Raw genomic sequence first — 16,592 nt, forward strand, 5'->3', positions numbered from 1 at the left:
ACTCTATTCTTAAGGAAACGTTCATCTCTGACTACACACACACGCACACGCACACACACACACAGATATATATACAGGTACCTGATGCAAATGTGGAGGTACGTTAAAAAACTTTTTTAACATAAATGGTCATTGTCTAGGTAATCAGTATACTGTCCTTTTAATTTTCCTGAATGTTTGCAAACTTTGATAATGCAAAATTTGGAAACATTTAATCTTCTAGCCAACCTTTAATCTGTGATCTGTGGCCTTCCCTTTGTTCAAGGCTCCCGTTCGGGTCCTGGGTATTTTCACACCCCCTCTTCCTCCCATGTGACCATCTGCTCAGAAATGGACAGCCTCCCATTTCCATGTTGCCTTCACTGTCAACATGTTTGTGCTACCTTCTTACCTTTCCAAAGAGCATTCATGATTTATCTCCCACCGTGGCGGAAAGGTTTTGTGACTTCCTTCATGGATTTCAGGATGAGCACGTAAGAGAAGAAGCGGGGGTGGCGAGGGGGATGTCTTCCCGGAGCCCAGAAAGCATATCACAGAGGCCAGGTCCACCTGTCTACACCCAGGTTGGCACAGCAGTGTCCCTGCTTAAGCCACGTGTCTCAGAGTGGGTTCTGCTTTAAACTGGCTGCTGTTCTGAGCTCTGTCCCCTCTCTGCACCACCCACTGCTCCTTTGGGAAGTTAGGCCATTGCACCAGCTGGGGACGGGGCTGACCCTCCTGGGCTGCATATTAAGCACGTGGATTCCTGCGCCCCACGCCCTGGTGCACATGGTCTGCGAGGCCAGAAACACCGGACTGGGTGACCTCCAGCACTCCCTTGACCCATAATACACCGTAAGTTCATGACAAAGCAGAGTGGGTTGTGTCCTCATAGGAGCATCTTTCCCTCTTCTCCCCCCACCCCACTCCCTCATCCCCAGTTCATTATTCACAGTGTGGACGCAATCCCGATCCTATCATCACAAAGGAATGGCTCTCCTGGCCCCCACTGATGTGCAAGCCTAAAGCAAGGAAGTTCACAAGAAAAGTGGAATCAAGGCAGAGTCTAAAATCCAGAAGCATTTTTTTTTCTTTTTTGGTCATCCTTGAAAATAAAACAAAATTCCTCAGCTCTCTCTCTCATGACATTAAAATATACTTTATAAGCCAAACTGCCTTAACTATGGTTTAAGAGGTATTTTCCTTTGTTCAGAACTCTCTTTTTTATGTATTTTTTGAGACAAGCTTTGTCAAAGCACATTTCAGTCTAAAAATATAAATACTTTCCTTTAGGAAGTCACCGCTCCCTTCCCCTCACATATTTGAGGAAATACTGCAGATCTAGTCATGATTCTTTTTTTTAAAAAAAGGAAACCCAACCACAAAACAAATCCCTTTCCAGCATTTTCATGGGAGCCTATAACAGTTGAAGCCAAAATGATGGGAGATGGGTGGCGGCCTCTTTCCCCTCCAGGTCAACCGGCCCCCCTTCCGTTTTCTTTGGGCTGAATGTTAAATAAATCTAAATGAGAGACAACAAAGGTCCTTTTCATTCTGGGGACAAAGGAAAATGCAGGATTTAGACCTGGAGTTTTTGTCTCTTCCATCGGCTGAATGAGCTACAGGAATCTGTGTAATAATCCTTTGCAATGATCCTTCTTCAGAGCAGACGTAAACGCTGGGCACCACCTGACCAGCTCCAGCTCTGACCCCTCTTTCTTCCCTGGCTGTTCCCCTGCCCTGACTTGTCTGGATTATGTGATTATCATGAGACCAGTCCCCCGGGGAATCTTTGAAGACACCCTGACTGCCTTCTCTTTGCTTCAGCACATTTCCAAGAAAGGACACAAGCAATTTAGAAAAGCTTTCTTTCCAACTGAGTGATGCTTGGGCCCCAGGTCCACACACCTTGCTCTGACGGAGGCGTTAAGTCAGTACAACGAGAGGTTCCAAGGGGCCAGCTCACCATTAGCAGTGGAGGCGAGCCTGCCGAAAGAAAATGCGTATCAGCTATCAGAGAGTTTTATATTCAACTGGAGGAGATAATTATCAATAAGAATGACAGTTAAAAGAATGTGAGTGCCATGAACTGCTAAAATCTGTAATATCACCCGAAAGGGTGTTCAGTTTGAGGTGAGTGTTTGGGGAAGGCTTTATGCCAAATAAACAAAGCAGAGGAGCAGTTAATGCTGTGGGCTCCTCAGGAGCTTGGGTTTGGCACTTACTAGCTGTGGGAACCAGCGAAAAATACTTAACCTATTTCTACCTTAGTTTCTTCATCTGTAAAATGGAGATAATAAAGTGCTTTTCTCAGAAGATTGTAATAAGTAATGCACACACATTTATACTATCTATGTATATATATTTATGTTTAAATCTATTTTCTTACTAGAATGTAAGCTCCATGACCACAGGGAATACTGATCATCTGTTGCTTGGGTGACTGTACCGTGTCAACTTAGCTAGGCTGGAATGGCTTTCCCAGCATCCTCTTCCCCGCATATTTCTGGGGTGGGTTTGACCACAAGAGAAATTTGCATGATATTTGGAAGTCAACAATGAATCCTCTGCCATATTTTCAGGCTCTGAAGGTCAGGTGCAGGGCCCAGGCGTCAAGTCAGCTCACGCGTGTTGTCACTGGCACGCCTGGTGCAGGGGGCAGTAGCCAGCCTCGTGCATGTCCATTTCCCCACAGACCTCTCTGCTCACCTTCTCTGAGTCCCGGGCCAGGCACGGCTCCGTGGTGAAGACCACCGGCTTCTCCAGCAGGTTACCTGGGCTAGCAGGGCTGTGCGCAGTAGAGATACAGAGACTCTGGTTTGTTCTCGTGGGTCACGATCCGCCTGTGCTGATCCCATTTCCTGTCTAGCTTTCCTGACTCACTGTTGGTTACCTAGGCAACCTGTGAAGACTTCAGGCTCATCACTAGATGCAGAGGCAACAGCCTTGCATGGACTCTCTCCAGCAGCTTGGGGAAGCTCTAATTCCTAAAACAAATCCATTATTCTGCATTACTTACAGTGATCCTGCTTCTCTAACTGAATCCAGATTATGTGGAAATTAGTACCAGAAATGGTTCCAGAGAATGTGTTCTCAGATCCAGTTCTAGGCTATCTGAAATTAGTCCTCTGATCTGATTCAATTGAAAGGTATTAATGATCCAGAATTATTAATAATAACCAATAATGGTAGTCCATGAGATGCAGTGGCAAAAATTACTTTAATTATTACCTGTAATCAAATGTCCATAGGAAGCAAGACTTCGGGTGACTAAGTAGTTTCTTCAATAAAAATCACTTTATAGACAATGAAGAAGTTGGGGAAAGAAAATGATGAGCTCAGGGCTTTAAATCCCCAGCTGAATGTCTGGGTAAAGGATGAGAAATATTCTATGATCGCCCTAAAAACAAATCACTTTTTTCTGCAGTTGCAAGGCCAAGATTTCTGGAAACCAAGCCCAAAGTCCAATTCAATTGAATTCCCAATCTTATCTCTTTTGCTAAAGTTAAGGCAATGATTGGAAAGGAGTGGGACCCTAAAGTTTGAGAAGGAGACATATAGGCATAGTCAGTATGGCTGGGGACCTTGAGTTCCCAGATTCTGTCAAGTCTTCCATGCCAGTAGAAGAAATTCTTTCTCCCATGTCTAAGGAAGTGATTGTCCGTATGCCAGAAGATCATGCAGTGGTCTCTTCCAAGGCCTTACAAAAGACTGGTGACCCTCTGCAGAGTGAACTCATTGATTCTAGACCAGACTCAAATTCCAGCAAGTCCCAACAGATACAAAATATGACCTATGAGGTTGCAATGCACACCAGACAAACTGCAAGATTTTACCAATTTATATCAATAAAAATTGGGGGGACATGTGTGGGAATCCAATAAGGGTGTTGGATCATAGCAGAAGGAGTACAATATTGAACTGGATGGAATTTTTTAATAACAATACATTAAAATGTGTGTTATGTTATATAGATTAAAACAGAGATCCAAGTGTTCTTGATTCAGTGTGTTAGCTCAAGTGGCTGGGAGTGACCCTGACGGTTCCCTTATCTGATTGACGAGTGCCGGGACCCAAAGGTAATGACACTAAAACTTTAAAGAAATAGCAAACAGAAGCTTCTGGTACAGAATGAATGGAAGATGGGAAAAAGCAATACCAGTTTCAGACACATTTAGTCTTTAAGCACGAATGAAAAGAAACGGGTATCATCTTAACCATGTCTAAGAGATTCAACCCTTGTGAAGTTAGTCTCTGCTTTTCACACTAATTCCAAGTCTGAACATCATGGATCATTTTTGCCAAGGCTGGTGTACCATTTGCAATTTGCAAATATTCTTGCGAGCTAAAGTCTGGGAGATGTGGTTAATTTTAATGAGAGATTCTAATTAAACCATTTAGCCATTAAAGCACAAAACCCTTCCTCTCTTTTCTGTTGTCCTTTCTCTCATGGAGTTAGTCCTTTTGTTGAGTCCAGTAAGCATTCTCCCAGCCCTAAGAGCTACGGATTCCACCGGTTCTGTGACTTTCAGTTATGACCCCGAATTTCCTCTCTGTGTGTTAGGGAAATGTGAACTTCTTCATGTCTTTGTTGGCTTTAATTAATATGTCTGGGCCAGAATCCAACAGACCGCATGAGCCATCTCTAAACAAGGAGGAAAATAGAGGAGCCTGAATTCGGTGCCAGCTCTGGGGGCTTCAGCACTCTCCCGGCTCCTGTCCCCAGAAGCACTCCAGTCCTCATCAGTTTCAGCAGAAAAAGCCCTCATGGGTCTAAGGAATAAAGAAAAAACAAAAACAGGGGTTTGGTCGTTCTGTGAAGATGAGCATTATGCAAGGGCAAACATAAAGAATTCTGCTCACCAGAATTTTTTTTTTTTTTTTTTTTTTTTGGTGGTACGCGGGTTTCTCACTGCTGTGGCCTCTCCCGTTGCGGAGCACAGGCTCTGGACGCGCAGGCTCAGCGGCCATGGCTCACGGGCCCAGCCGCTCCACGGCATGTGAGATCCTCCCGGACCGGGGCACGAACATGTGTCCCCTGCATCGACAGGCGGACTCTCAACCACTGCGCCACCAGGGAAGCCCGAGGATGTGATTTAAAGAAACAAAAGCAATTTTGCTGTACAATCAGAAGATCTTGATTTCACATCCGATTTCTCCGTTCTAGAGAAACTCTTACCAAAAGTCAGCTTTAATGCAATGCATATCAGATGCATTTCAAGGAATCCAGGGCTTGGCTAACTTGCTCCCAAACTTTAGTTTGTTTTTTAAGTTTTTTTTTTTTTTAATTTCCCAATCCACTTCAAATTCCAAATATTTATGGTTCCCTGAGAGTGGGCCACTGTACTTTGCAGCATTGCAAACTTGAGGCAGCATTTTTCCCTGCCAGGATTCTAGAGGGAGACAAAAGAATGATATAGAATTCACTGTGGGTGCGTTTGGTCTAAAGAAGTGACGTTCCTTCCGTGTTGGGGGAATGGTATCCGGGAGCCACGGGGCATCCAGGACCAGAGACACCTCAAAACCTCAGGAAAGTGCAGCCGCCCAGCCCTCAGCTCCACGCAGCCCCTGCACCCCTCTGCTCACCCCTCATTCTTGACCAGGTCAGTGAGGAAAGTACTAGCATTTCTCAAATCAGATTTCCTCATGCTCACTAATTAACAACAGCAAGACAGGGCTTCCCTGGTGGCGCAGTGGTTGAGAGTCCGCCTGCCGATGCAGGGGACATGGGTTCGTGCCTCGGTCCGGGAAGATCCCACATGCCGCGGAGCGGCTGGGCTCGTGAGCCATGGCCGCTGAGCCTGCGCGTCCGGAGCCTGTGCTCCGCAACGGGAGAGGCCACAACAGTGAGAGGCCCGCGTACAGCAAAAAAAAAAAAAAAAAAAACAACAGCAAGACATAATGCGACCAAGTGCATATTGTATGTGTAAAAACTAAATAAGAATACCCTAAAAATGAGAAATGCATAAGAAACAAACACTCACAAAGCCACTGAATAACCCAGGAAATTGACATCCTATCCCTAGGCCTAGTAATTTTCAAACCTACTTCCCTCAAGAGACCGTTTGTAAGGCTCGAATGATAGTTATTTTATCAATCTATCCATCAAGTATTATACATTGAACATACTCCACAGTGTGTAAGGCACTATGAAATGATTACCTGAATTTAAAGTACTACATGCATTTCTTTCAAATGCATGGGATTATCTCATTATTTCAGAATAAAAATTCTAATTACAAAAAAATTCTGAATTCCAAGATTTTATAGAAACTGTGGCCTTGTAAACAATGAGTGAAACCTCACAGCAAAAATTCCTTAGGAAGATAGTGGTTCACTAATCCCTCCTGGCTGGCATAATACCTTGGGTTTGGCTCATTGAACCAAAAAGATAATTTCAGCTGTGCATCATTTCCTGGACAGGTCTTTTGAGCGAGTAAACCTTTGATAAGGAGTAATTGGGAGGACTCCTCCCATAGCACCCCTGTGCTACTTTATACCTATATTGTATCTGTGTGTATGTGTGAGTGTGTGTGTATTATACACACACACACACACACAGGCATACTTCAGAGATACTGTGGGTTCGATTCCAGACCACTGCAGTAAAGTGAATATTGCAATAAAACAGGTCACATAAATTCTTTTGGTTTCCAAGTACATATAAAAGTTATGTTTACACTATGTTCCCGTCTATTAATTGTGCAGTAGCATTATGTCTAAAAAAAACAATGCACTCCCTTAACTAAAGAATACTGTATAGCTAAAAAGTGCCAACTATCATCTGAGTTTTTAAAGGCATAATCTTTTTGCAGTAGCAACATCAAAGATCACCGATTACAATAACAAATATTAATAACGAAACATTTGAAATATTTCGAGAATTAACAAAACGTGACACAGGGACATGACGTGAGCAAATGCTGTTGGGAAAATGGTGCCGATAGACTTGCTTAGTGAGGGGTTGCCACAAACCTTCAATTGTAAAAAAAGGAAAAAAAAACAATATCTGCAAAGCACAATAAAGTGAAGCACAATAAAATGAGATACACTTGTCTCTCCCCTATCCTGCGCTTAACTAAAATTAATCCATAGCGCCTAAATATACGCTCAATGAAAACAGTCTACGGACCCTCTTCTCAGAAGAAATGACTGCAGGACACAGTGGGGTCAGTCAGCGTCTGAGCCTTTGTTTGTTTTGGGTTTTTTTAACATCTTTATTGGAGTATAATTGCTTTACAATGGTGTGTTAGTTTCTGCTTTACAACACAGTGAATCAGCTATACATATACATATATCCGCATATCCCCTCCCTCTTACGTCTCCCTCCCACCCTCCCTATCCCAGTCCCCTAGGTGGTCACGAAGCACCGAGCTGATCTCCCTGTGCTACGCGGCTGCTTCCCACTAGCCATCTATTTTACATTTGGTAGTGTATATATGTCCATGCCACTCTCTCACTTCGTCCCAGCTTAACCCTCCCACTCCCCGTGTCCTCAAGTCCATTCTCTACATCTGTGTGTTTATTCCTGTCCTGCCCCTAGGTTTTTCAGAACCTTTTTCTTTTTTGTTTAGATTCCATACATATGTGTTAGCACACGGTATTTGTTTTTCTCTTTCTGACTTACTTCACTCTGTATGACAGACTCTAAGTCTATCCACCTCACTACAAATAACTCAATTTCGTTTCTTTTTATGGCTAATATTCCATTGTATATATGTGCCACATCTTCTTTATCCATTCGTCCGATGATGGACACTTAGGTTGTTTCCATCTCTGGGCTATTGTAAATAGAGCTGCAATGTACATTTTGGTACATGACTCTTTTTGAATTATGGTTTTCTCAGGGTATATGCCCAGTAGTGGGATTGCTGGGTCCTATGGTAGTTCTATTTTTAGTTTTTTAAGGAACTTCCATACTGCTCTCCATAGTGACTGTATCAATTTACATTCCCACCAACAGTGCAAGAGGGTTCCCTTTTCTCCACACGCTCTCCAGAATTTATTGTTTGTAGATTTTTTGATGATGAGCCTTCGTTTTAATGCCTAGAAGAATCTGCATTTACACAGTCAATTTCCTCCTATTCCGGAGTGAAACTTTTGAATTCTCCTTTGTTGAATCCTGGCATAAAAGGGGCCGGAGGTTAATGGACTTGAGAATCCAAGGCTCGGTAATATAAGAACTGTACATTCCATTGTCACTTAAGCTTCTACACGTTATCAGACTAAATAAAAGCAGCAAAGCCTCACTCATCTACCATCTAACTATATGGCAAGCGCATAAGTGGGAATCGGGAAAGCAGAAGAGGGGCCTCGTGATGGGACGGAGATTTCAGGCACTGGAAAGACAGTGCTTGGGTTAAAGAGAGAAGGACAGAGAGAAAGATGGACAGACAGAGCATTGCGTAGCCATTCCTGTTAACCTGCAAAGCAGGCAGCCCACATTTTGTAGAGTATATTGGAGGGAAGCAGTCTTCTAAAGAAATCAGTTAATAAAACTTGTATGCTTCAAGGCCTTGATTTGAACAAGTACATAGAGCTGTGATTAGTGATACGAGCCTTAAAGAAAAAGGAAGAATTTGCTGCAGAAAAGAACAGCCAGCAGCCCAGGGACAGCGCAAAAATGTCAGGCGCTCTGGGCGGCTGGGACGTGGACCATGCCCTTAGCTAGGGCTGAATTGTTCTTAGCTGATCCCTAATTACAAGGAATAGGAAATCAATATCAATACCCAGAATTGTTTATATCCCTGTCCAAATAAGCTATGATATTGTCTCATTATGTTCAAGCTTTCTCAACAAGTTCAAAGACAGTCAACTTTTAGAATATTGGCTTACTTCTGTGTGCACTGTATGCAATATAATTTCAAGAGAAGCCCCTTGGTCTGTTATCAAGACTGTAAGGCTAAATTCTACACTTACAGCAACCCTGGAGCTCTGGCTTTCCAACTCACAGAAGTAGAAGTGAAAGAGGGTTTACACAAACATAAACGCTAACATCAGCGAGAAGTGACAGATAGTAACAATAAAGAGAAAGAAAACCGGTAAACTCTAAACTGCCAACCCAAGTATCAGAGAGTGCAGCAACACTTCAAACCCCGTCACACGTCTTTGTGACAGACAGTTAACGGCCTAAGTCTACCAAAAAAGTACAATTGGAATTAGTATATTTGATTTTTTTTTTTTTTTTTTTTTTACAAACCCATGTGTCGAGGGCTGACTTTCAACAGATCGCAGCAAGGGAGCTGCTCTGCTACGTACGAAACCCCGACCCAGAAGCAGGTTGTCTACGAATGGTTTAGCACCAGGTTCCCCACGAACGTGCGGTGCGTGACGGGTGAGGGGGCGGAGTATATTTGATTGTTAAATGTCAAAAAGTAAGCAAGGAAGTTTGGAAATATTTTGTGCAAAGGGGTTATAGAAAAACAGAAACTTGGCTACCTAGAGCAAGTGGTCAAGAGATGTGGACAAGTTGAGATCTACCCTGTGTTAAATAATGTCTCCCTGAAATGTGTATCACCCAGAATCTGTACATGTGACCTTATTTTGCAATAGGGTATTCACAGATGTACCCAGGTTAAGATGAGATCCTTCTGGATTAGGGCGGCTCGATGACTACCATCCTTATAAAAAGGGCGGCATTTGGAAACAAAGGCTTGGAGGAGAGAAGACAGCATGAAGACAAAGGTTGAGATTGGAGTTCTGCTGTCCCAAGCCAAGGAGCCCCGAGAATTGCCAGCAACCAGCGGAAGCTCGGGCGGCGAGGCAGGATTCTCCCTTAGAGCCTTCAGAGAGGGCATGACCCTGCCAACACCTTGATCACACAGTTGTAGCTTCCAGAGCCATGGGAGAATACATTTCTGCTGTTTAAAGCCACCCAGTTTGTGGCACTTAGTTTTGGCAGCCCCAGGAAACTGCAACAGTTTCCTATTCTCCCTGGTTCATGCCATCAATTGAGACCGTTGCTTTTGAAATACATAAATGTCATTTGTTGAGCGATTACCATTTTCCAGACACATTCGAAGCATCTTGCACCTGGTCCTTACGATAAACCTCTAAAGTGGATGTTGTTATTATCATGTAAGAAAATTTTGTGTATTTTGAAGCTCTGTTGTTACAGATGAGAAAATGAGGTAGAAAAAGCATCAGAGGACTTGCTCAAGTCCACTCAGTTAGTGAATGTTGAAATTAGAAATTGCACTCAGGCAGACTGGTTCCAAAATCATGCTCTACCGCCCGTAGGACACACTTTGGAGGCTAAACCATCCAAACCAATTGTTTTCATAGAGTAAACGGTCCAGATAATTCACTCAGCTTCACTGTGGTGAATTCAGGTCAAACGTCGGCAAAATGAAACATAGTGAATTTTCCGGCTCATTTGGTTGATCTCTGCCACCCATCTTCTACTCTATCAGTATGGTGCTTGCCAATTATACACTGACCATGCCATGCTATGCACTGGTGCCTTTGCAATACTTACTCCTATTTCCTGGAATGTTCTTCCTGGCTTTGGCATATTTTAGATCGCATCTTATATTTCAAGTCATAGCTCGCATGCAACAATAAATGAATATGCATCTAACAAAGAGCTTCAAAATACACAAAGCAAAAACGGATAGAACTTAAAGCCTACTTGAACAGATGTGTAATTTTCATTGGAGACTTTAACACTCGTTAAAAGGGGAAGTGGGGCAAAAGAGGTGTTCCCTCCGCGCGTAATTCAGGAATGCCAGAACATTGTATTCTCTTTTCCTCATGTCCTCCATACATATTACTCCTGGTTCACTGGTGCCTGAAATTCCATAACTTATTGCTTTGGCTTAAAGCCAGGAGAAGGGAAGGGACATAAACTTCTTCTTTTCTAGAGCTGACTATGTGCCAGGTACATTCTTACTTATTCTCCACATCAATCTTACACATTGCACTCTTTTAAAAAGAAGGAACTGAGGCTCAGAGAAGTTAAGTAATTTTTTCAGGGTCACAAAGCAAGTAAATAGAAGAGATTATAACTGAGCCCGAGGTGGGTTAACTCTAAAATCTACTACTCTAGGCTAACATTTATGTTGGCCTAGCGCTGCATTGTCTCTGTCTTATTTAATATTTACGCTCAGAGTAAATAAGCTTATCAGGGCAAGACCATTATAAATATTTTCAAATCCCCATCGCAATAGGAGAGCAACATTTAAACAACCCTCCAACAATATTTTCAATAAAATTAGGTGACACGGTTTACTCTGCTCTGGTGGTCTGGGTAGGACGAAACCACCACTATCCACGAAACCTACTCACAATCTTTATAGGTTAGGAAATGTGTGAGGATCTAAGGGAAGATGAGAGGGAGTTCTGATGGTTTAGGAGCCGGTGGTGTGCTCGTAAGTTAGCTCTCAAAAACGTTTAAAAACCACCAAAACAAATAAACAACAAAACTCAGAAACCAACTTGACCTGTAGTGTTTGCTGATCTTCAGGGTATAAATACTCCACCATAGTTAATGTCACTGGCTGCAGATCTGGGGAGAGCTGACACAGTCAAGTTTGGCGAGAATCTCAGCTTTAGAATGAGACTTAGAGCCACTGCTGAGAGCCTTAGAACACAGACCTTGCAACAAAAGCTCACCCTCCCGAGAGAGGACCCTTCAAGGACCCCAGAAATACTCCATAAAAACTCTCTCTTAGGGACTTCCCTGGTGGCTCAGTGGTTAAGAATCTCCCTGCCAATGCAGGGGACACGGGTTCGAGCCCTGGTCCCGGAAGATCCCACATGCCACGGAGCAACTAAGCCCATGTGCCACAACTACTGAGCCTGCGCTCTAGAGCCCGCGAGCCACAACTACTGAGCCCCCGTGCCTAGAGCCCGTGCTCCGCAACAAGAGAAGCCACCGCAATGAGAAGCCCGTGCACCGCAAAGAAGAGTAGCTGCCGCTCACCACAACTAGAGAAAGCCTGCGTGCAACAACGAAGACCCAATGCAGCCAAATATTAATTAATTAATTAATTTTAAAACCCCCCCAAAACAAAAAAACCCAAAAACTCTATCCTAGGAGGAAAAACTCTCTCCTACCCTGAGTAAAAATCTTCTAGTAGTAGAATGAATTGATCAGGTCCGAGCACTGGATATAAAGAAGATACAAAGGAATAAGATCTTATAACTGAGGAGGTGAATCCACGGAATGAAGTACTTTGAAGTGACAATAGGGAGGGAGCCTTCAAGACAGAAGGCACCTTGGTCTAGCCCCTACTCCCTGCATGACAATATTGCTTTCAAATTATAAGAAAACCCATCTTATATAAGTATAAACATTAGAAAAGAAATGTAAATCAAATATGAAGATATTTTAAGGAAAATGAGAAAAAATGAACTAAATACTGCATTGGCAGATAAAGAGGCATACCAGAAAAACATGGCCACATAGCAGATTGAGAAATGTTTCCTAATGGAAAATGAACTAACAATAATTTTAAAAACTGTAATAAGTTACAGAAACATGACATAAATATGACATATGAAAGTTCAAAAATAAGACAGTAGCACAAGAGGGGTGTGTCAAATAAGAGTCGAGCGAGCTCAGGAAAAAATTAAAACATAATATTTTATGAACTAAGCCTAAGCTAGAAGTTACACAAGAAAAATTAGACGTCACAGAAAGCATAACAAGGGACATTGAGGTTATAAAGGAGGAAATTAAACAGAAATAAAGAAAAAGATTGTTTATAAAGGTAGGTGTAGAAAATAGGCAAAGAAAAATCCAACAGTGTACAACTGGAGCTCCTGAAGAAGGAAACTAAATCAATAGATCAGAGCAAATACTAACTTAAGAAATCTGTGACGAGATAAAAAGACACTTGAGTCTATATATTGAATGGGGTCAGTATGTACCTGGGAAACTCAAGCAGAATCATGCACAGTGAGATACATTTTAATTAAGCTACTGGAATTGAAAGATAAATTCATTTCGGTCTCCAGACACAACCCACCACCACCAAATATCAATTTTTTGATGGAAAAGAGGACAAATTTGAAATGAATCTCTGTTCATACAAAAACCTGCACAAGAATGCATAAAGACTTCATTCACAGTAGGCAAAACCGGAAACAACTAAATGCCCTTCAACAGTGAGCAGTTAAACAACCAAGTGCATCTGTGCCATGGAAATCTACTCAAGGAGAGAACGATATGAACTCTCGACACAGGCGACAGCTTGGATGAGTTTCCAGAGAATTTCCGGAGAATATTGTGAGTGAGAAATGCCAGTCCCCAGTGGTTACAAATTCTATGGCTTCATTTATATAACATTCTTGAAATGACAAAATTATAGAAATGAAGAACAGATTAGTTGTTGCCAGAGTTAGGAACCACATGGTGGGTAGGAGGTAGACAAGGTTACAAAAAGTCAACTTTATAAAAAGTCAGCATTGTGGATATGTGTCTTGAGTGTGGTGGTGAAGATACGAGAAAATTGCATAGAACTGAATACACACACACATATATGTGCAAAACACAGTTAAAACTGGGGAAATCTGAATGAGAGTGGTAGATTGAACCAATGTCAAAATCCTGGTGTGACATTGTACTCTAGCTTTATAAGATGTTACCTTTGGGGACACTGGTAAAGGGTACACGAGATCTTTCTGTATTATTTCTTACAAATGCATGTGAATCTATAATGATCTCAAAATAAAAAGTTTAATTTAAAAAGTGCACTGCTCTGAGCTAACCAATGTTTCAAAATCAGTCAACATAGAGGAAATTTCGATGACGAGGATGATGGTAGTCATGGTGATAGTGGTGATTATGATACTAATTACCATTTACTGAGCTGTCAGTGCAGGTTCCAAGAGAACTGAGGCTTCCTCTTAGTTGCCACTGCACCCCAAAGACTAGCACAGTATTGAATAAATATTCATTGAATAGCTGGTATTGAGCAAATACTGGTGGAATAAATGAACAATTCTGCAAGATACCTATTATTATTCTCATGCTTCAGATAAGAAAGCTGGGACTTAAAAAGGTTAAGTAATACCCAAGCGTCACACAACTTATAAAGAGAAATGTTAGGATCGGCTGATCACAAAGTCTGCTATTAATAACGACGTCAGTCTCCCAAAACGCTAGGGTAAGTTCCAATAAACCAAAATGAATGCTCTTCGTTTTGGTATCACCACTTTAACTGCCTGGCTTCTCTCTGCTGAATCTCATGACTATTCTTACTTATAGTGATGCATCCTCAGCCCTCCTCCCTGTCTTCTTGTTCTCTGAGCATCCTTGTGAGAGATTATTATTAGTGCCACTGCATGTGAAGGGAAAAGGAGACTAGTTTACGTGTGTTCAGAAAATCTACCGATGACTAGAGCATTTTTTAAAGCATGTTAGATACTTTAGGAATTTCCACTAATTTCTGAGAATACACTTAGGAATCACCTTATGAATTTATCTTATTCCAATTTAAGTTGCCCACATAAAAATCTGCGAATGGATCCGCTGTCAGGCATGAGAAATCGTCTGAAAATAATAGGTCTGGCTGCTTCGGGGAAAGACTATTTAGGAAACAAACTCCCCTGATGTAAAGAATAAACACTGGAAGTAAATTCTCCAAGATGTGCAAAGTCTTTATCATTAGGTAATGAGATTATGAGTTCTTTTTGTTTTTCTGCATTTTTCAAGTCTTCTGCTCTGCATATATATTACTCTTAAAAACAATATAGTAAAAATAAGAAAATGAGTAGTCTAGGTAAAAGTTTTACAAATTTTTTAATTTAAAAAAAAAAGATATTCTGGTATAAACCTATCTTAGCCCAGGTTGTCTAGAAATCAGAATGAAGGACAATGCACTTGTGCTAACATTTCATCGGGGAGAGTGATCACGGGAAGGAGAGAGAACAAATATTATAAGAACAGTACTGAGACTTTCAGAAGCACAGCTGATTCTCCATCTTATGGGAGGTCTTCAGAGGGGCTGAATAAACTAATAGATGTCTTGAAACAGTCCATGGGGGGAGGAAGAGAGAAGAATTTGTTCATCACTGCCATCTCTCACCTGCCAAAGTTTACCCTGCAGGATGTTAAGTCCTCATCTCCTGGGGGAGTCGGTATCTCCAAGCAACCAGTGGGAAAGCAGACCCCAAGACACTTGTGGCAGACTTCTCCCACCAGCCCCATCCCCCGCCACCTGCAGCCCTCAGCCTCAGGGGCCTGTTCAGGGCGACAGTGAGTGTGGGCTCCATGAGGTTCCCAGGGGTCCCCTGGCTCTGCGGCAGGAGGCCAGGGCGCAACAGGAAGCCCCAGAGCACCACCATGGCGCCCTGGCCCAGTGAGCAGGTAGACGCCCACTTGCCATTGCTGTCAGCGCGAGATGGTGGCGAAGCTAGACAAGCTGCCTCCAGAAAAGAGGGAGCTTCCTCTCTGGGAAGGCGGGCTGATCAGGACTCAGAGAACAGGCCGGCTCCTCATGAAGGGCGCCCAGAATAGGCTGTCAATACGTGCTGTCTGGGCTTCCCTGGTGGCGCAGCGGTTGAGAGTCCGCCTGCCGATGCCGGGGACACGGGTTCGTGCCCCGGTCCGGGAAGATCCCACATGCCGCGGAGCAGCTGGGCCCGTGAGCCATGGCCGCTGAGCCTGTGCGTCCGGAGCCTGTGCTCCGCAACGGGAGAGGCCACAACAGTGAGAGGCCCGCGTACCGCAAAAAAAAAAAAAAAAAGTGCTGTCAAAAACAATGCCTCTTTGGGCCTTCAAGGGGGAAACATCAGAAAGTGAAAAGTTCTAGGTTCTATGTATCTGTGACTCACATCCTGATGCCTTCATTTTGATGAGAAAAAATTTTAAATCATCCTACTTTTTACTGCAGAGAAAATAAGATATAGCAAAATCTTGCAGGGAACTTTCACTGGGATACGGAAATGACACGGTCCAGCTGGATGTCTCAGGGTAATGCTCTGATTCACTGGTCCCAGCATCTCTCCTTCTAGGGCATTCTAGGGACCACCAGTCACAAAATTCAATGTGGATGGAGCTGGGCAACACGGCAGTCCGACCACGCCTCTTCCCGTTCCTTGTATCCATAGGGAGGCGACCGGGACTCCAAGTTCAGGAAATACAATTCTCTTACAAATTGGGGTCCCGAAGACACAAGATAAAGAAAAACAGGACGCGGGAGGGAGAGTGACGTCTGCAAGGGCCTCTGTCCAGCTCCTCCTAGGACTGTCCTGCTTTACTGAGGCCTGGGGCTGGTGACTCCGTTCTTCATTTTGTGATGATGAAAATGCCATACAGAGTTTTGGAAGAAACAACCAAAAAAACAAAATATCATTGCAATCAGCATCACATTTTACCTTTCTAGAAGAGTCCCCCCTTCCCCAAAGATAGCATTTTCTACTGTGTAGAGCTTTCACTGGGGCACAGGACACAGAAGCAGAGCTTGCGGAAAGACAAGAGGACTGTGCAAAGGGAAACAGAGGCCGGTGCCTCTGGTGTCTGAATTACACAAATTACATCGGTCCCTCGGCCTGCAGTGTCTGATCAATCTTCTCTTTCTCACTTTTTGACAAAGATCGCTGGCATCCTTAGTGTGGGTTACCGATGTTCCGGTCACTCTCACACTTACAGGGAGCTGGAAATGAGA

General features: G+C 43.1%; 1 protein-coding gene across 1 annotated transcript in view; it reads right to left on the minus strand.

Moving 5' to 3' along the window:
- Positions 1-15,270, minus strand: part of LOC125962844 (uncharacterized) — a 33,233-nt gene extending 17,963 nt beyond the window's left edge. The window contains exon 1 of the mRNA XM_049704294.1: positions 15,144-15,270. Coding sequence (XP_049560251.1) covers positions 15,144-15,270 — 127 coding nt within the window. The remainder of the gene's footprint in view (positions 1-15,143) is intronic.
- Positions 15,271-16,592: the final 1,322 nt, after the last annotated feature.

The sequence above is a fragment of the Orcinus orca genome, chromosome 21, assembly GCF_937001465.1.
Source record: "Orcinus orca chromosome 21, mOrcOrc1.1, whole genome shotgun sequence".
Lineage (NCBI taxonomy): Eukaryota > Metazoa > Chordata > Mammalia > Artiodactyla > Delphinidae > Orcinus > Orcinus orca.